We start from the raw sequence: 20,857 nt of genomic DNA on the forward strand, positions 1-20,857 counted from the left end.
AACAGGACTAGGACTCCTCCCATTCAACACCCCTCCTCAGCCAAACACACACACACACACACACCACAAGAACCCTGTGTGAACTCACATTTATTCTGTCAGGCTCATATCAGGCTGCTCCAGTGCTGGGAGCCCTGCTGTCCTCAGTGCGTAGCCACGCTCCTGCTCTCTCCCTGGGGGTAATTAAGGCCCAAGGCTGCCGAACACCCAGCATGTGCAAGAAAGGGGAAAGGAGGGGTAGAGGGGGACTTGCCATCTCAACCCCTCCTCCACAGCATAATTTCACCCATATATCTGACGGCTACACGTACATTTTTGGTCTGATAAACCGTTGTTGGTGAAAACTGAGAGTTAGCGGAGACAGGTCAACATCATTTCGTGTTGGTAACTTACTAACCAGAAGCACGTAAGCCATAGTTTTACGTTTAGAATACGTCCATTAGAAATTAGTTCCAGTTATTACAATTATTCAGCAGATTTAACTCTACAGACAAACACTAGGTACATTATCGGCTCTGTTCACGTTACAAAGAGTCTAACTGTCGACAAGCCCCAAACATTACATAGATGAAAACACGCGCTCTTCTCTAAGGGCGTTTATAAACTGAGCGCGCGTCGGGGGGGAGCAGATGCGAATCCCGCGCGCTATGTAGCAGTTGGGCGGGTGTGGACACAGTGAGGGGTAATCAAGTCAGTCAAAATGAGTTTCCGCTTCGCAGGTCAACATTAACACCCAAGGAAGGAGACAGGTCCGAGTTATAGGCTACAGACACCCATCTCAACACTCTCAAGGCGACACTGCATCACATTATATTTTGAGCCTGTGGTGTGCGCGAAAGATTAAAACATGTAATAAATAAAGCAATGTTACAGAAAAACTACGAACAAGATTCGACTATGGGCCTATGTGTATTTTTTTTTTTTTTTTTTTACCAAATATAAGTTGCGAGGCTCCTTTTTTCAGTTGATAACAATGCAACTGTAAATGCGAATAAATGGTTGATGGATTAATTATCCACAGGGAATCGATCGGGTTGTTTTTCGGCCTTAATCAACTAGGGATACTGCACGTCTTAATTTGTGCTACAACGACATCTTGTGGATGATATATTATTGTGTCCAGGGATTTGAAAGGGATCTAGACAGACCGACCATCTTCGTATCTCAAGAAGAACGATTCCTGCCTATGTAGGTGCGTTTTAACCTGTTCGCTAACTGGACAGTTCTGTCTTTTGTTCAAATTATGTGGTTAACTGAAAAGTCCTGCTTCGTGCAACGACACTGGGTGCCAATCAATCGGGAATCCAGTTTGGGGGTGGGGGGGTAGTACAGGTCTAAGACAGGAAGGGATGAAGTAGCTTTTGTTTACTGAGCAAAAACCGTGGGGTTGGCGAAGCAATTACGGGAGTGGTGAAGCATTAGTCGTCTGTATAGACTAGTGCGCAGGTAGGCTACTTTAAGTTTTATCGCAACCGATCTCTAAATAAAAAAAAAGTTTGCTAGGAGTGAACGACGTAGCAAATAGCGACTTTATTTAGTATGAGTACCTCGCTTACTGGACTTTTCAAAAAGGCAAAAGGCACCAGAACTGAGAGCCGTTTTAATGAAAGATTAATGGGCATACATTAATTAAATTCAGAGTTACATTTTCCCGAATTACAATGAAATACAAATAAGTGCGACCAGAAATATATGGTAAAATACAGCCATAAATGATAAGTGCACTGAAATGTACACAGACAAAAGTTATAAACACAACCAAGAATCCTTCCGCACAACGTCCATGTTCGTCGTCAGACATCCAGAGCTGCCACGAGCATCTGTTGCTATAGTGACACAAGAGGACTAAAGAAAAAAAAAAATCACTAAAAGAATGTCCGGCTCCATAGCGATTAAATATGCTGAACACAAATGTTGTCCACAGATTTGCATTCAGATTTGTTAGCATAAAAGGGTTTCTTTCTCTACATGCCAGAATAGAATAGTGCTTCTTTTCACAGTCGACGGCGCTTTCAAATTAATCACTCTATGCTCCATTTTTACCGACACACATAGAAGGAAAAACAAAAACAGGACAGCTCGCAATAGCTGCCAAAGCTCGTAATCACATTTAAATTCAGTCCAAACCACCTGACCCGACTGAACTACAGCGCGTCATGTAGCCGCCTTTTAATTTAACACTAGTAAATACTAGTAAGTGTTGCAATCCAGAGATAACGTAAAAGACATTAGCAAAATAAAGCTTAGTCAGCGTAGCACAAGCTCTATGGCATACAACGGAGATTTTACTCGAGGAAAACGATACCCTTTATTTCACATTCACATACCATGCAATCATCAGTTTAGCCACATGAGCCGACATTAAGTATATGAGAATGAATTTAAACTGCATGGGGATAAAATCCTAGGTGGGCGAAATATTCAAAAGAAATTATGCTTCCTGCAGGGAGCAGGAAACTGGTATTTTTCGTACCGCACACTAAAAAGGGGGGTAATCAAATGATGTTTGGGCTTATTTCCTCTGTTGTTATAGAATTCCATTTCTTACATAATCAAGACACTGACGATTCATATTTAGATTATTTCTTAAAAGAAAACTGCCGCATAGAACGTTAAGTTATTAAAAAAAAAAGAAAAAGAGAGAGAGAAAAAAAGCACTGAGAAGAGTAACAGTGTTAATATTTCTCTGTTCAAAATGATGTTGCTGTTAGAGTGTATTGGCAACATCCAAAGAAATACAAAACATACAAAACCCCACTGGCAAGCCGACTAGGCTAAGCCACTGACATTGAAGTAACAAATGAGCATACAGCAAAGTACATAAAACAATGTTAAAAGTTCACAGAGTGTAACATACAGATGTAACATATACAAACATGTGTGTGTGTACACATATATATATATATATATATATATATATATGTATATGTGTGTGTGTGTGTTGTTCACTGGTTTAAAAGAATTCAAAAACGCAAAGAGACACAACAGATCCATAATTTATAGCAGGTGGTTCAGAATGGTTTTCCACTATGCAATTCCATGATCCAACACAAACTATGGCTCGTGTGAATTACTAGTCACAGCAACATCCAATCTGCACAGACCACAGAGGACAATGAGCAGCAGTCAGAGCTTGCTTCCTCATCTTGTCCCTTCCATTAGCTTGTTTCCATTGTCACAGAAATGAAATAAGTCTATGGAGAAACATAATTAGATGTCTTGAATATCCAACCCTCCTGTCAGACAGAGCACAGGGGTTAAAGAGCTTTCTACACACAGGTGAGGAAGAGAAGAAATACAAGACAATTACCATGACAACAACGAAGCACAGTATCTCCATTTTCAATGTTTATTTTTAACTCTCCCCTAGTCCTACACATCCCACTAACATACATTACCATTCCTATTCTTTCTCTGTGAGCATGCACCCCAACCAGGTGATCTCACCTCACATACCTGAAACCCACTGCCTTACAAACTCTCCTCACAAACCTGAAACCCACTGCCTTACAAACTCACCTCACAAACCTGAAACCCACTGCCTTACAAACTCACCTCACAAACCTGAAACCCACTGCCTTACAAACTCACCTCACAAACCTGAAACCCACTACCTTACAAACTCACCTCACAAACCTGAAACCCACTGCCTTACAAACTCTCCTCACAAACCTGAAACCCACTGCCTTACAAACTCTCCTCACAAACCTGAAACCCACTGCCTTACAAACAACCACTGCACTACAAACAGCCCATCAGTGTCACTTCTCATTCAAACGAACACAACAGTCCAGACGGTCCAGTTTGCTTTGTTTTACCAGTGACAGGAAACACACCCTGTAATTCTCCATCTACAGCTCCAAAACACCATCTCACTTCTCAAGACCCTTTTAACACTTTCTATTCCCCCACCCACTCCCACAAAACCATACAGATGCCTTTCAAAACGGTTTGGAGTCCTTAAGAGAGATTTTGTGAGGAATCGAAATTGTATTTTGAGACCATCGAAAACGATTCAATATTATCCATCATCTGTTTTTTTTTTCCCATGCCTATCTATGTGCAAAATAAAATGATTAAACAGTAATCTGTCATAAATATCTCAAAAAGTTTCACTGTCGGCTGAGGTTAAAAAAGATTTATGAAGGTTTCCTTTCATAAAAGCACTGAAAAGACAAATCAAATTTAAAATTAAAAAAAAAATTAAAAAAAAAAAAAAAATCACACATCGCCTCGTTACCGTACACAAAGTCTGTTGCTGCCCAGTGTCAAAATTTAGGGCCAAACCTTTAAATATGCTTGTCCAACTCAGACAACATTACATTTTTTTTAAAGCTACATATAATCTATTTAACAAACAAATATCTGCAGGTAAACATGCATTTCAAGTAGATTAGCATCAAACTTGTACAACCAATGGTGGATAAAACCCTATAAAAAAACATGTATGTAATGATGTTAAAGATGAATGTACTAGCTGCAATAATGCCCAGCATTAGAGGTGAGGGTGGTTACACCTCAGTTTGGAGTCAAATATTAGTAACAGTTCACATGTGCAATACAGGTACCTTATCAGACATAACAGAGACATGGCAAAGACACTTATACACATACATATACACAATACACATGAAACAGGGTGACAGGCTTTTTTCCCCCAAATTTTCTTAAGATTTGGGGGAATTCTCTGGATAAATGCAAATAAAATGTTGAAAAAGGATGTGCTGAAATAAGAAATTTCAGATGATAAAACGCCTGATTCATCAACATGATCACATATCCCGTACAGAATTTTAGTTGTAAGGAGTAAGATATGGGAGAAGATATTTACTTTAAAGGCTGCCACAGGTTTCACAATGTGAATTCCCCCTTTTCTTATACTTTCCCACCCCTGAGAGTCAGTTTAGTTAGCAAGTGGTTCACCCCAAAAATGTTCAAGTTACTGTAGACAATTCACATCTGATGAATACTCCTGACAACCTTTTTACAGCTTCAAGGTCAGAGGCCTCAATCTGTTCCATCAGTCACAGCTTCTGCTGGTTAAAACTACATTATATTTAAAAAAAAAAAAAAGAAAGAAAAAAAGATCCATCACATCATTTACAGTCTCTTGTCCTGACTCCTTTCTAGATTGCAGTTTCCTGGGCTGGTGACAAGCACTTATTAGACAGAGAACAAGAATCCTGTAAGGGAAGAGAGTTTCATTTTTACCCCATACTGAACAACGCAAAGGAAAAAAATACAGGGAAATAACTGTAGGTAATTATTTCTGTGTGAAGCAGAGCGGTAAACTGATACATTATCCGTTAATGCAGAGCCTGATTTGGCTATGTTTCTGTGTGCTCATGTGTAAAAAAGGTCTGTAATTGGTTTTGTTTACCTTAGAGTGTTTCTCCTGACTCAACTTTGGAGCAGGTGTTTTCAGATTCCCTCCTCTTTTGACCAAACACTGTGGGTCCATGGGACTACTCACCTAGAAACAAAATGTATACAGCTCCAGTCAGATGGGTTCGCACCAGTCAAATGACTAGAGCAAACACGAGTGACGTCTTCCACTCATTCGCAGTGACACTTCAGTAAGCTCCTCATCACATTCTTTGGCTTATAGACAGACATGTGACACATTACCTGCATCACCTATAGTAATCAATTATAAAAGGTCAGACTGAAAGTTCAGGAAGTTGGGCGCTAGCCTTGGGGGTGCACAGTAAAGGAACGGTAAAGTTCAGTTAAAACTCTGTGAGGTTCTCTCGCTCGTGCTGACATTCTTTTTCACCTCACTCTATTAAATTCTTCCCTTCCTTTCCTCTCTGTCAGATATGAAAGGTTATTGCCACGAGGGACTGCTCTGCATCAGTCCCCTGGAGTGAGACTAATACTCAAGTGTCCTTGACTGAAATTAAAAAATATATATATATCTCCCTGTGAAGTCGATGACATCGGTGGGGGTGTCAGGTATACCAATCACTGACCTGTTCTGGGGTCATGTTCTCTTTCCCTGGCCTTCCCGTTACCATGGCGCTCATCTCCAGGGAGACCTGTTGGCCCCTCCTCTCAGTGGTAGGTTGGCTCCCTAAAACTTTCCTCTGTTTTAAAATCAAACAAAATGACTGGATGCAGATAGATTTGAAAAAGAACAGTGCAGATTTGTGGTTTTAATGCAAAATAAGCAATCAGTGTTTATTGAGGCCAATTTCCACAGGTAACCATAATAACAATGGTGGGCCATGAATAAAAAATGATCACTTAATTAGAATATCAAAAAGATAGAGTGTTCAGACTTAAGCACTCGAATAGCCGTTTCATGGTAAAATAAATGGATTTGTAAAGACAAACAAGGCCTCAAAAGGCCACTCAGCACACATTCTGGGGGGGGGTGAGAGAGAGAGCGAGCAGGTTTCAAAGATGAAACCATCTCCGGTGAGAGCTAATACAAGGACAAGGGCTTTGATGAAGGTGTGTAAAAGAAGGACTCTTACTCTGATGACAGCGCCGAAGGAGCGTGAGCGGCCGTGCTTCTTGCTGGTGGGGGTGTGCCTCTCACTGCCGGGGGTCACTGGGGTAGAATGCTTGGCAAACTGTGAGAGCCACAGGAGAGAAGGCAGTTACCAGACTTAATCACTTTTTTCATTTGCTGAAGATTAAAACAAGCCCTCTGTATGTAGGGGCCATCGGAGAGAAAAAACGCAGATTAAGCACGCTGACATACTCGGAGCCAAAGCAATTTTAGACGAATATTGAAAAGATCAGGGTAATAACCATGACAGATCAATTAGAAAAGTAACAGAAAATAAAAAAAATAAATAAATACATGTGGAGCCTATATAGACTCTGAGGGGAAAAAAAAAAATTCTTTAGAACACTGAGGGAGGTGATTACATTTACAAAATAGGGCGCATTTTCTTGACCTGAGAACAGAAATCCTATGGCAAGACTGAAATGTCATTTCCCTGCGAGATTAAAAATCTACAGTGACCAGTGTGACAAAGTGGAAAGGTGTGGAAACATCTCAGCCAGCACCTGTCGGATGAGTTTCTTCTTCTTGGCAGAGTTGGGCATGTTGTCATTCACGTGACGGAAGAGCTCTTTAAGGGCTTCCTCTGTGTGGCTCTGTGAGTCAGAGTCCAAATCTGCCCCGCTCCGCTTACACGGCGCCAGAGAAGGAGACCCAGTCATAGACAACAGATCCAAATCGTCCTGAGAGACAGACAGACAGAAAGTCAAAAAAATTAAGAAAGAAAGAAAGAAAGAAAGAAAGGTTTGTTGACTGTTTTCATCTGTGCACTGCGATCTGACATGTTCAAATAATATGCCAAAAAAAATACTTTATTTGTCTGCATGGATTCAGAGCCATAATGGGGTCAGAGAACAGGGTTATGGTTTGTAGTGTCAACACCAGCAATATAACACAAAGCCAGCAGACAGAAGGGTGTGAGCAGAGCTCTGTATTGAAAGTTGACTGAGCAGTTGTGGAGAATGTGGGGAAAAAATGAGCGGCATCACTAATGTAAAAGAAAAGAAAAAAAAAAAAAAGCAGCACTAACCTTTGACTGGTGGAGTTTTGTACCAGTGAACTGGAGTCTTGCATAGTCTCTCAGATATACAGGAGCCTACAGAACAGGGACAAGACACAAAGGAGAAATGAGACAGTTCAAAAACTCAAAATCTTTCTGTCAACCCTGCACCTCCTCAGTCTGCCTGAAGCATGAGAACTCATATCAGGCAGAGAGACTCAGAACAGGTGTAATGCCAGACATATAGAAACGTATGTGTTGGCATGGTAGTGAGAAAGTCATTTGATTACACATGTCATAGATGGCTTGGCTGAATCCAGCGGAGTAGCACAAAGAAATCCTGCAAAGAGTGATTCTTCAAACTAGTACTGTAGGCAGCTGTTTTTCTTTTAAACCCTTCAGTAGACAGCATTTCAAATCATTAAACACACACGGCTGACATTACACGTACACTTCAGCAATTATTTATTTTTCCCCCACAGCAGTGTTCATTTTGGCAGGTGATTTTGATTTAGTCTTAGTTTTAGTCTTTCGACTAAAATAAATATTTGTTTTTGTCATATTTTAGTCATTTGATCAATATAGTTTTAGTCTAGTTTTAGTCAACGAAAACTAGACAAGGTTTAGTCAAATATTAGTCAAATGGGTTTGTCACATTTCCGTCAATTGGCATTTTCTTTTTCAATTAAATCATAACAGTGATTTCATCAAGCACGCAGATATTCTTAGGCTTGCTATCGGTATGCACAATTAACATTACCGAGCCATGTGAACAAGAAAACAGCCATCTGCTTCTAGCTAACAAAGCCAAGCCTTTAAGTTGATTTCCAAGTCTAAGATTTATTATCATATATTTCTTGGTGGTGCGTCTTCAAATGCCTCTTGAAGTTTGAGGTATTTTTTCCACCGATTTTGCACGCACACTGTTTGCAGTGCGTTTTTTCAGTTGCATTATAGCTAAAACATGTCACAAATCCGTTCTTTTTCTTTTTCCGAGAGTGGCCATAATATGAGTTGCCAACAGCGTTGCCAGATGGAAAGTGTTGAAGTATCGTACCAGAGGCTTAACATTATCGTATTTTGAGGGAGATTATCGTACGCGAGTCATAACCTAGAGAACAAATACATGTAAATGTGTAATTTCAGAAAACACGTATTTACTGAGACGAACGACTTTTTGACACCGCCTATAGCGCGCCTTGTATACAAGCCACACTGTTTAAAAACAAGCCTTGCCTCTCTCCTGTCCTCACCTTCCTGTTCAGCACTCTTTTTTTTGCTGTTTTCAAAAGGATGCAGCAGTAAGCTATGTCTAGTGCAAGCTCTCTTCATATGAGCGGACGCTCATTTGACGAGCTCATTTAACTTGTAATATTATAATGAGAACTGCATTGCACTGGGTTAATATAGTATTGGCCCCTAAGTTACTGCAGTCAGTATACAATACCCCAAATCTCTGATTTGTAAAGAAGATTTGATTAATGGTTAAGTTAACAACAGCTCGTGAGTTAATTACCACAACAAGAATGATTGGCTGGGAAGAGTGTGAGAAGAGATGTGTAAACACAGACATAGGATCCATATTTTACTATCCTGATCGTGTCTGGAAATGAATTAAAATGAGATAGCATATCCTGATTACAACTACTAAGGCTAAGTGTCACAAAATGATCAAATTATCGTACATTATGGGACTTTTGGCATTATTGATCGTACAGAGGGCAAAATTATTGTACAAATTCGATAATAATCGTACATCTGGCAACACTGGTTGCCAAGTTAATGTTGGTTAAAACTTTCAATTTCAGGAGGAGGGAGGCTATAATTGCTTGTCCATACGTCTGTCTCTGACATTGTTTCATTAGCATTCGTCAACAAAAATGGTAACATATTTCGTCACAGTTTTTATTTTCAAATGTGCATTTTTATTTAGCTATCATCCTGTTTTCGTCGTGGAAAAAAGTTCATTGCCGAACATTTTTCGTTGACGAAATTAACACTGCCGCACAGAGAGCTGGAATCCCTGTGAACCAGAATGTAAGCATTACGAATAGTAAACCAGCAAGAGGCCGTCATTTGCTCTAGGATTCTGAGAGCGGTAATATTCCTTACTTGAGCTGTGATTAAGTGAGATTCAACACTCTATTGGAGGAGACCTAATTAAATGAACACAGATAAAATTTTCAACAGAACTCTCTCTCTCTCTCTGGCTCCCTGTTGTATTAGACGTGAAATTAAATCCTGTGCCAATCATGCAGGTGCACAAGGGCCACGCCAGGTGTGCAAACCGAACAGGTGTTGGCATATTACACGATATGAATATTAGACCTTTTGAAAAAAAAGAAAGAAAAGAAAGAAAATGACTGAACGAACTATTGTGGAATGGAAAAACAAGCTACCCGGAATAACTTCTGTGAGTGCTTGATGAGGAATGCCATGATATTGTTCAGTTTCTTCATATTTTCCTGAAGGTCACCGGCAGTCATCTGAGAGAGAGAAAAAAAAAGCTTGAAATTACCATGCCAGCAGAATAAATGAACAGAAATAGATAGATAGATAGATAGATAGATAGATAGATAGATAGATAGATAGATAGATAGATAGATAGATAGATAGACAGACAGATAGATAGATCTCACTATCATAAAGTAAAAGAACAAGAAAAAGCAGGTGGGCGTGAATTCTTTGTGACTTTTTCCATCGGCAAATCCCATGTTCCAGAATCTGCTACCAGCCAAGAGAAAGGGCGGCTCTTACGTTTTTGGGCCAGATGACGTGGGGGGCAAACATGAGGGCCAGGTTGTGGGAGGACATTTTGTTCTTGTCCTGTTGCTTGGCTGTCTGATAGAGCAGGTCCAGGAGGAGCTTCAGTAGAGTTCTGTTCACCGACGGTAAAAGCATGAGGAGTAACTGGAGCGCTTCAATCTGTCGTTCTTTATCAGGCATGCTCGTCTTATTGCCCTGCTCGTCAAACTGAGTCAAGTCTACAAAAAAGAGGGAGAGGACAAGAGGAGAGTGGGAGAAAGAGACAGAGAAATGAAGACAGATCTAAAGGTGCCATGTGGCAGCACAGCCTGCAGTGGCTGTCTTGGGATGAGGAAACTTGGGAAATGTTTGTTTACCACACTCCACATTCAATCTGGGGCAAGTGAAAAACTTGCAGATTACTCACCTCCAGATTAGGGAGATTGTTGAAATTTGGAAAATATGAATGAGGTTTAAAAAGAGAGTTCTGTGTTTTGGTGTGGAATGAGCCAGTTGACAATTACAGCAGAAAGCTCTATTTTCAAATCATTCAGACTTGGCTCGGTCTCATTTTACTGCCGCCAACTGCATTATAGTCTGGGATTGGCGAAAATTTCTCAGTTACTTCTGTTGATGGTCGTTAGAGGCATTTCAGAGGTTCAAACACACAGCTGTTGACTATTTTCTCTCTCAGTGCAGCATTTCAATGATAAAAAAAAACATGATCTGGAGTTGACTGCTGACATTATTAATTAGTGTTGTGTATCCACACCAATTATAAATTATACCGACATACAGAATGTAATGTAAATGCTTTTATTCCTATATGCATGTTATGTAAGTGTGTGTGTGTGTCTAACGTCAGAGACTGATCTTACCTGCGATTTTCAGATGTGCGTGGAAGTGGCGGTGTGTAAGCAGGGGCTCAGGCAATTCGCCCAAAAAGCTCTTGAGGACGGTAGCGACGTCATTGGGGTGAAAGTCACCAGAGTTGAGGTCAAAATCCAGCCCACTGTTCAGGAGCTCTCTCAGGGTTTGCTGCCTTATGCTGTTCCCAGGTACGCGGAAAAGACCCTGAATGTGCAGGTCTATAGGACCACAGAGGACTTTCAGAAGCAACCAGCTAACAAGTCAACTGAACAAGCAAAAAATGTTAATCAATACTGCACTGTCCCTCAATTTCCATGTATTTAGGCGAATAACTTAACATTCCTGGAATTTCAACATTTTATGCCACTGATCCTAACTATCGGCACATGACTTTGAGCCTCACAGGGATGGTTTGTTTTACACGTGATTCACTCACTTTTGCCAAGGTACTCAATAAACTGGTATATCTGGGCAATGCCTTCCTCTGTTAAAGGTGTCCCGAAGATAACTCCTTTGTCTGCCAGGAATGAAAGGCAAAAGATATACATCAGTTCAGATAATTAACAGGTACACTTTCGTGACTAGGAAGTAGAATAGTATGATTTCACATGGTTGATATGCTTCAAGCAGTGCTGTGGAGTCGGAGGCAATTATTGGGTTACTGGAGTCAGAGTTGGTAAAAATGCACCCACTCTGACTAAATGTACCAAATATGCCAGCATACAAGTCGATCCAGCGTATAAGTTGACCCCCAAAAATTAGAGGTTTAATGTAGGTTTACTAAACCTATATTCGCCAGATAAGTCCACCCCCAAAATAATGTTCAACTTCTGGGCCTAGTGTTGGAAAAATATTACTCTCCTTTAAGCTAACCACTGTAGTAACCATGCTAAACAATGTAACCATAATGTATTCATTATTATAGGGGTGAATCAATGTAATCGTTTATATTAACAGCTATATAACTATACAATCCTTTGTATTGCAAGAAACATCATGTTCTCTTTGTTCAGAAAGAAAAGGCCTGTGCGGCCTTGTAGACGACAGCATGTGAGATAAGGCTCTGCCAGAGTATTGTGGTCAGTCATAATATATGGAGAAGGTGAAATATTCCTGGTTTGTGCTATATCTCGCTCCACTGCTTAGCAGGGCAGTAAATATGGTAAACGTCAAGGAACTAGACAATAATGACGATAAGTGGAGTCTTTGAAGATGGGCTGGCCGAGGTGCCCCACATACAAAGAGACAAAGTAATGTGTATCTTTTTTGAGAAAATGTGTATAAAGGCCGGTGCTTTGTGAGAAGGAGTCAGTCACTCCCCGGGACCTGACTCAGTTTGTTGTATGCCTTTTGAACTATACAATAAACTTACACTGCATCTGACTCATTGTTAGACTCCTATTGTTTTGTCTCAGAACAGGTATCGTGTGGCGTTGGGACTCAGTCTCATTTGGCCCAGGCTGAGAATTTCACCCACACTAGCCTAGAACTGCGGACTTGTATGCTTAGGCCAGGCAGCAGAAGTCAACAAATAGTCCCATTTCATATAAAATTATAAATGTTGTTTTACTTACTGTATCCTGTTATATGATACTATACGATTAATAAGGTGGTCAGAGTTTAAACGTAAACATTAGCGTGTATTATCTCTCCAGCCAGTCAGCTGTGTTTACATAGGAATGCAATGATACTGCAAGCGGTAATATCATCTGCTAGTTCTCCTGAATTTTGTGTATAAAGAGTAAATAATGACTCCTAAGTGTACTCAATCGAGTGATAGCAGTGATAAGCACTCCAGAAATTCAATTTCGTTAGAAAAGAAGTTGGAAGTGATAAAGAGGTACGAAAAGGGTGAAAGCATTGTTTCAAGTTTCATTGTCATTTACTAGTTAACAAGGTGGACATCATTATCAGTGATGAAATTCTTGGGCTTGGGGCCAGCTCAACTTTCATGTAGTAAGTAGATAATAATAAAAGAACAATAAAAGGTTAATATAAAAGGTAATATAAAGGAGATATATAAAAAAGGAACATATATGTACATGTGCAATAAACAGATAGAGAAAAGAAATGTAGAAATATAAAAATATAAGATATAAGAGTATAGGAATATACGAATGTGCAGTAGATGTACAGTCCTGAGTAAAACATAGACAATTTTTTTTACGCTTAAAATGTCGACTTGTACGCCAGCATATACAGTAAACTGTAATATAACGCATTCAAATTTCCAGTTTCACAGATACTAATTCAATTAACCTATTTTTTCTTTTCAGGATACATTTGGCAAAAGAGTTTTAACAAAGTCGACAGTTTTTGAACACTTTACAGTCACAGCAGATGGGAAATATCATCTGTGTCAGTGTGTTGTAGAACATGATGGCGAAAAAGTATGTGATGCAAAAATCTGTGCTTTTACTGGTTCTGAAAAAAATGCACCTACAAGAGCATCAAAGTTACAAAAAAAAAAACTAGCAGCATTCTTATCATAGAGTGTTAGAAGCTGTACTTGAGAAAGACAGCAAGACAAACATTCCATCTACTTCACAGCTAGAAAAAGATTAGAAATCCACTGGAGGAGAAACACATCTGTAAATATTCTTTACTACTGACAAAGTTACCATAACAATGACATCAGAAATGTTTGAAAACCACATCATCAAATTGGTGGTGAAAAATAGTGTAGGCTACCGCTATCTTTTTTTTTTTTTTTTTTAAACCAATTTCTCTGCAAAGAGAGAGTATAAGGAGACGGGTAATTGAAGAGGCCAAATATAAGAAAGAAGAACTTTGAAAAAGACTGAAGGGATGCTTTGTCTTTCTTAAAATGGACGCATGCATGCGTCACAGAGTCAACTATTTTACCATTAATGTTCGATTTGTTGATGATGACAATAAAATGATAACTCGGACACTGGGAGGAAAGAAGTGAAAGAAGTTTTAGAAGATTTTGAAATTAAAAAAGAGCAGGTTCTATGTATGGTAAGAGATAATGCTTTAAACATGTTAAGCACAACTGAGAAAACGAATAAAGCTAACGAAGAAAGTACACAAATATTGCAGGGCTCGCAAAATCACTAACCCGATGACCCGGGACATCAGGGTAGCAATTTTATCCCTCAAGTGAAATAAAATTCCCTCCTTTTAGGGGTGGGCGGTATAGAAGGTATAGGAAGTAGAACGGTATGAATCTGCCCTGCAGTATGGATTTTGACTATACCGTGCTGACAAGCAGAGCCCTCACAGATCTAAAGTGGCAATGACAACTGCACCAGTGCGAGACAGCAATGCACTAAACTGTGCCTCGTCTGCTGGAAGGAAGAAGGCTGTATTTGAAATCGCTCTCTTGTTCACTCACTCACTATTTACTATACAGTGAATACAATGTAGTGCACTACGTAGGGAGGGAGTGTGTGGATTTTTTTTTTTTTTTGAAGTTTGAAAACATTTTTTTAAATCAAAAAGATGATTGCAATCCAACTGAACAACACCAGTCGTAAACTACAGTGAGTTTTGAGAATCCGGCCCCAAGAACAACATTATAACAAGAAGGATCTGTGGGACAATGTTGTCAAAAATGAATAAAAATACAGTTCTGGATGTAGTGTTATGTTGTAGGGCCCATCCAATAAATCAGTGTGCCGATATTATCGGCCGATATGAACAAATTGCAGATAAATCGGTATCTGCATTTATAACAGCTGATAAATAACAATTAAATCCATATCTTATTGCTAGCTGTGGTGTATGCACAGAACAGTGTATATGTTGAATTGGAAATAGCTCAGACATTTCAACAATATCATCTAAAATTTCTCTGCTCTCTCCTGTTTGTGGACCACTTGCGGGAATGTTCTCTGCATCTTCCAATACAGAGCTTGCAAAATTTCTAAATCCCTGGTAGCCCTTCAGACAAGCCTTCTTCAGATGAAAATGAAATGAATTTTGACTCGCCCAAATAAAAAAGACCATTTTTTTATGTAGATATATTGTCATATATTGTCATAAATAGTACTTTGAACAAAAATTCAACACAGTGTATTAAAGCTTTGAGAAATAATGCAGTAAACCGATACATTGACTTAAGAGTAAATGTTGCTGTTGAATGCATCTAAATACTACACGGCTGTCTGCAAGGAGGAGTTGCAACTGTGGGATTTCACACTACACGTTTGAAAGACAAGCTAGATAACTTTGTTCGGCTACCATGCCATGTTAGATGCTTGTTCAGCTCACGTCTATTTGCGTGTACCCTATGGTTTAATCATTTCCGACGCACCGACTGTAACTACAGACATGCGAGTCGCAGATATATTAACCATTGCTTCATTAAGCATAACAAGTTAAACGCTCTAGTTTAACCGCTCAATAAAGTTTGCGGTCTTCCACTGATAAACATGGCTTTGGCTAGCTTTGTGGGTAACCTACTTTAGCGAGGGACAGTGTTATAGGCTGCTGTAAGCAATGTTGCCAGAGAAGTTTTAGAAGTGACGAGGGAGCAATGATAGGACCGTTGTTTGTTTACTCGCTAGAACTGCCACGCTGATTCATAAATGAACGTACAATCAAGTTTATCAATAGCTTAGCCTACACCACTCAACTACCGAAACGTTAAATGTAATTTTGATGTTTGACTGACTGTAGGCGACCCGCTGTCACGTTACTGTACACAAAACCAGCCATAGCTGACATGAAAGTCATAAGATGGTTAAAGGATCCATCTGTAATATTCACATAGAATATATTGGTAAGTCTTGTTTAACGGCAATATTATAAATCTGAGATGCTAACACATATCCCTACTGGATACTGAAGTATGTTTGATTGTTGTTGGTCCATAGCACACGCAGACAGAGTTTGTCAGTGCAGTCTCAGGGTGTGTGAAACAGCCTTACTGCAAGATAGTCAACATGTTTGCGTCCAGAGCACCAAATAAATACTTTGAGTTGTAGCAGGTCGTTGTCTGGAAGTAATCTAGGTACATATAATACAAAACAAGACACTGTCTTCCATCTCTCCGTCTCTCATTTAAAGATCGTCATATAGCTACTCTCACTGGCAAGTTGAGGAAAGCAGCTGTTGCAGCCAAGACCCCTAAAATAGATGCTATCATCAGAGACGTGATGGAAAAGCAGTTATTTTGGATCAAGCAACACACTGGGGAAGCATTTATTTGATGATAAAGCTTTTGCTTGAACTAGAAACCTTTCTTGAAGATCTGGAAAACAAAAATGTTTCACTAACTAAAAGCCAGTGGACGGAAGTGAGACAGTTAGAAAGTCTGCTTTCTCACCCTATTACTGTCACCAAGAAGTTACAATCTGAGGATTTAACACCTGGAAGATTCTTGTTGGAGTGGAAAAGCTTGATATATCACCTGAACAAAAGTGGATTATTAATTGCTTACGGCATTGTATCTTCAATGAAAAAGAGAGGGTCTCTTGCTGGATAATCAAATCCTGTTCAAATCAAAAAGCTGCTATTTACAGCGATGCAATGAACTGGATTTTGCTGATCACAAACTTGCTAAAGGAAAAGAGGCACTATCAAGTAGCAATTCGGTTGAAAGGTTTAAAAGGTACTACATGAAACTCCAGAACCACAGGACAAAGAAACTAGAAGCATTGGTAACTCAGAATCTGAATCATCCTCTTCAAATGAAGAACTGGCCTTTGAAGCATAATTGGACAAAATGGAACATTCTAAAGTAAAGCGACACCACTTAAACTTGGAAAAACAACCAGTAGATGTCCTAACAAAGAAATTTCAGCAAGTTTTTTCAAATGGACTAAAAGAAAGGGAAAAGTATGACCGCTCATCAAAACTGACTACAGAAGTCATCACTGTTTATCCAGAGGTTATTAGTGATGTAGCGAAAACTGTAACAACAATTCCGCCTAGCCAAGTCCATTCTGAAAGACTGTTTTCTGCACTTAAAATAATCAAACCAGATTGAAGGGCTTATATAAAGGAGGATCTGGCAGAAGCAATGGTGTTAGTAAATTTTGGATTTGAATTTTTGATTTAACCTCTATTCTATCCTATAGACACAACGTTTCTTTAAAAATATTGTAGGGATAGACTTTTCAATCTTTTGCAATATAATTTTAATTTCATTTTATGCAATCTTTCATGTTCCACTCACTTGAATTTTATATTCAAACAACGCTTTAATCTGTAAAACAAAGGATCTGATATGTACCAGAGTTTATTTCTTTTAAAACGGTCATTTATTAAGTTGCTTTAAGTGTTACATTTTTTTAGTTTTAACTTTGAAATCTTTGTAGTAGGATGTACTTCAGATTTTTGAGCTGATAAAGAAAGATGTTCCTGATTTTCTTTTACAGTCTTTTTATAGTTTATTTCTTTAATATCCCTTTACTTTATGACCCTTTGATAAAAACATAGCCTCTTTTTTTTATTTTGTAAGTTTTAGGCTATGTTTAATATTACTCAATGTTTGTAACTTCTCTAATAAATAATATAAAAAGGCACAATGGCATAGCCATAGCATTTAAACTCAAATCTTAACAGGTTAGGGTGGAAAGAAGTAGCCTGATGATTCAGGTTGGCAGTGATGAAATACCTTGTATGTTGTGTGGTTTCAGTCAGTATAGGAAATATAATTAGCCTAATTACACATAGAGGAGTCGGAAGTACCATAAAGTGAGGAGTCGGAGTCGAGGTTTTGTGTACCAACTCCACGGCCCTGGTTTCAAGACAAGAAAACTTAACGGCTCACAGATACTCGATTAGAAGAGAGATCTTAATCAAGTTCTCAGGAGACATGGATATGCCTTCTAAGCATAGTTCAGAACATATGATGTGTATGTTGTGGGTACTTTGCACAGCAGAGAGGGGAAAAGCAAAGTATTGTTAAGACTCTTGAAAGATCCATCAGGAACTTCAAAAACAAAAACTCTTACTAAGGTACATGACAAATTTGTCAGGGTATGGCATGACATTTAGTCTGCTGGCCAATGTGACATTAAAGAAAACAATGATCTAAAAACAAACACACTGATTGACACTGAGAGACTTAGGTTGTATTTAAGCCAGGACATCTCAGGTACAACCAGACCTGAAAATCTGCTGACAAAAGTATTTCCAAATATAGATATTTTTACAATGTGCTATAGCTGTGATGTATTCAGCTGAAACAAAACAGCAGATCATAAGTGAATGGATTTTTGCATGCTGAATCCACGGGATTCATCAGTGTGAAAATACTGTTAGATCACAGATCATACAAAGTACCCATTTTGGAAAAAAAAAATCTAACCTTTGCGTTTGAGAAAGTTGAAGGAGCGGAAAAAGCCTCCACTACCAGTCCCAGAGTTGGTTGGAGTTTTGGGTTCCTCATCACCTAGTAACTGGGCAAACTCAGAACCGGGCAGATCGATCAGACGAGTGATGTTACTCAGAACCAGCTCTGTGAAAGCCTCGGGTCGTTCATGGCGCAGCTTCTCCACAAAAAAGTCCGGGTTGAAGATGATGGGCGGGCGGCTGCCACCGCCCCCTCTGCTGCCGTTGTCAGGACCGCGGTCCTGGGTGATTACTACATTACACACTGTCCCCCTGATGGAGGGTAAAACACATTAGTGACCTGCTCAAATAATGGGGAAAACTGAACATATGATCATTTACAGCAGCTGATTGCTCATCAAATCAAGAACAGAGGGTTTCAAAACAGGCCATGTAATAGAACGCATCGAAGTAAATGTAGTCATTCATCTATTATTAAATCAGAATTATTAAACGGAAGGTGGCTTCTGCCATATTTAAGTTAAATATACCTGACAGATTTTTTAACTGTAGTGATGCAAGCGAACGGCGAAAGGTAAAAACAGCTTGACAAGTAAGGAGGTAGAAACAATCATAGGCTTGCCTTGAGGTTTATTAGTTTAAACGTAGTTAAGACATCTTGCTTCAAAAAAGAACAGCTGCACCACCTTGTCCTTGTGCGTTAATCTTTTTAAACGCTAATTAACTGAAAGCTAAGGTTAGCTTCGAATACTGAACTTTCGAGCGGAGTCCATTTAGAGAGATACTAAGGATACGTGTAAAATAAGCTTAGGGGCAATACATAAGCAGTGCAACTTGTTCTCTCGGTGGTGACTCTTCACACACGAAAAAAGAAGCTGAAACTAGAATTATTAAATCATTAGATACACTTTCAAGACATTTCATAGAGACCTTCAAAGATTTATGTTTCATGTCTCGGTTCTAGAAAACATTATCACGTTACAGGATTTAGGAGGCCTGTTAGACTACCACAAGGCGAACTGACAATGAATAGCCTGAATTTTTAAATTAAACATAACAGCTATTTATTGGATTAATGTCTCTCTAATGACAGCCAGCCCACAGCCTGACTGATAGCAACTCAGCTAGTTTAAGTCAAGCCAATATGCAACCAAGACATTTATTCAGACGAAATTCTGACTGATGAAAAGAACGGTATTTGAGAAAACAGCCGCACACTATAGTTAGCATTTTGCTTCGCATAAACAGCATATACATATTTAAACAGATTATTTCATACCTTCTGTTCTGTTTGTTTTCATCAGTTTCTTTCTCGGCAGCCATTTTCCGTTTGAATCTTGCGGTGTGTCTCAGTTATCTGCCTACTAAATTCACGATTGGCCAATGTTGAACAATAGGCGGGGTGGTAGGCAGAACCCCCCCATTCTCGCTTTCTGATTGGTCTATTTGAATCTGCCTATTGACAGTTATCGTGCTTCTTCAAAACAAGTATACAACGCAACCCCATGATGTTTTTCTGCAATTTTAACTGTGAATCTATTCTTTTTCGATGGAAGACATATCTAAGTTTTATTTCTTTTTTTGACCACAGACAAAGTCTATTATACACGTTCCAGCTGGCATATTGGGGCTTGGTTTAAATTTGGCAGGTGTTACTGTAATGAGAAAATGATACTTGATGCATGAATTTCCAAACCGTTTCTAAAGTTTTTCCCGAGATTCAAAGTGGCACCATTCACAAAGTTGGCTGACCATTGTAAAATAAATACACATTAAAAAATCATTGAAAGTCTGGTTTATTCAAAAACATTACAGAAATTATTCACAACAGAGTACAACAGTTATTAATGAATAATGAACTTGCTTGGAACAACAAATTTCATACATCTTAAAACACACTACAAATCCACATAAACAGCATTTATGCTGGCACCACAGGACAGCAAATGGCCAACAGGACTGACAATTTGTAGACTTTAGTAACAGCACAACTCAGAAATACATTTTCCTGGTGGGTTTGAATAGTTGGGAAAAATAATAATCACAAAGTGAAGAGACTGAAAACAAAATTTCACTGTCTTGTAAAGCTGTGTAATTTGAATATTTTACATTACCAGTATTAAAACAGTACAACTGTAAAATATGAAAAATCCATTTTCAGGAGTGATGTTTTAGGTAGTCTTTTATTTAAAATGTGACTATATCTTTATGTTGTCTCCTAATTCATTTCAAAGTCCAGTTCAAACAACTCAGCACATAAATGCCACCTATCTAAGCCCTATACGTTCGGATACACTGACAACCAAAATTTTAATACATGTACTTCTACACTACTGTTTGATTTTCTTTACAATTAACAAACCACCAAAAGTCTTTTCAGTCCTATTCAGTTGCAGCTTCATCAAAGCTAAAGTGAATTGCATTAGCTTTCAACAGGCCATTTTGTACTCTGTAATTAAGAG

At 38.9% G+C, this 20,857-nt stretch overlaps 1 protein-coding gene across 1 annotated transcript; it reads right to left on the bottom strand.

The window, feature by feature from the left end:
• Positions 1 to 1,793: 1,793 nt before the first annotated feature.
• Positions 1,794 to 19,718, bottom strand: arhgap19 (Rho GTPase activating protein 19). The gene is made up of 11 exons (XM_030782891.1): positions 19,675 to 19,718; positions 18,412 to 18,707; positions 11,566 to 11,646; positions 11,138 to 11,347; positions 10,272 to 10,498; positions 9,914 to 10,000; positions 7,545 to 7,610; positions 7,021 to 7,197; positions 6,480 to 6,578; positions 5,973 to 6,086; positions 1,794 to 1,826 (listed from the first exon to the last, which is right to left on the bottom strand). Exons 1-11 carry the CDS (start codon positions 19,716 to 19,718, stop codon positions 1,794 to 1,796), a joined length of 1,434 nt encoding a protein of 477 aa, XP_030638751.1.
• Between the last annotated feature and the right edge of the window lie 1,139 nt (positions 19,719 to 20,857).

Source organism: Chanos chanos, chromosome 8 (assembly GCF_902362185.1).
Source record: "Chanos chanos chromosome 8, fChaCha1.1, whole genome shotgun sequence".
Lineage (NCBI taxonomy): Eukaryota > Metazoa > Chordata > Actinopteri > Gonorynchiformes > Chanidae > Chanos > Chanos chanos.

Excerpts from the sequence above, each read along its gene's own strand:
- arhgap19 (XM_030782891.1), bottom strand. The coding sequence starts at position 19,718 with ATGGCTGCCGAGAAAGAAACTGATGAAAACAAACAGAACAGAAG. Across the intron at positions 7,611-9,913 it reads ACTCACAGAAGTTATTCCGG|GCTCCTGTATATCTGAGAGA; the intron begins GTAGCTTGTTTT and ends CCTGTTCTGTAG. Across the intron at positions 6,087-6,479 it reads CCTTCGGCGCTGTCATCAGA|AGGAAAGTTTTAGGGAGCCA; the intron begins GTAAGAGTCCTT and ends ATTTTAAAACAG.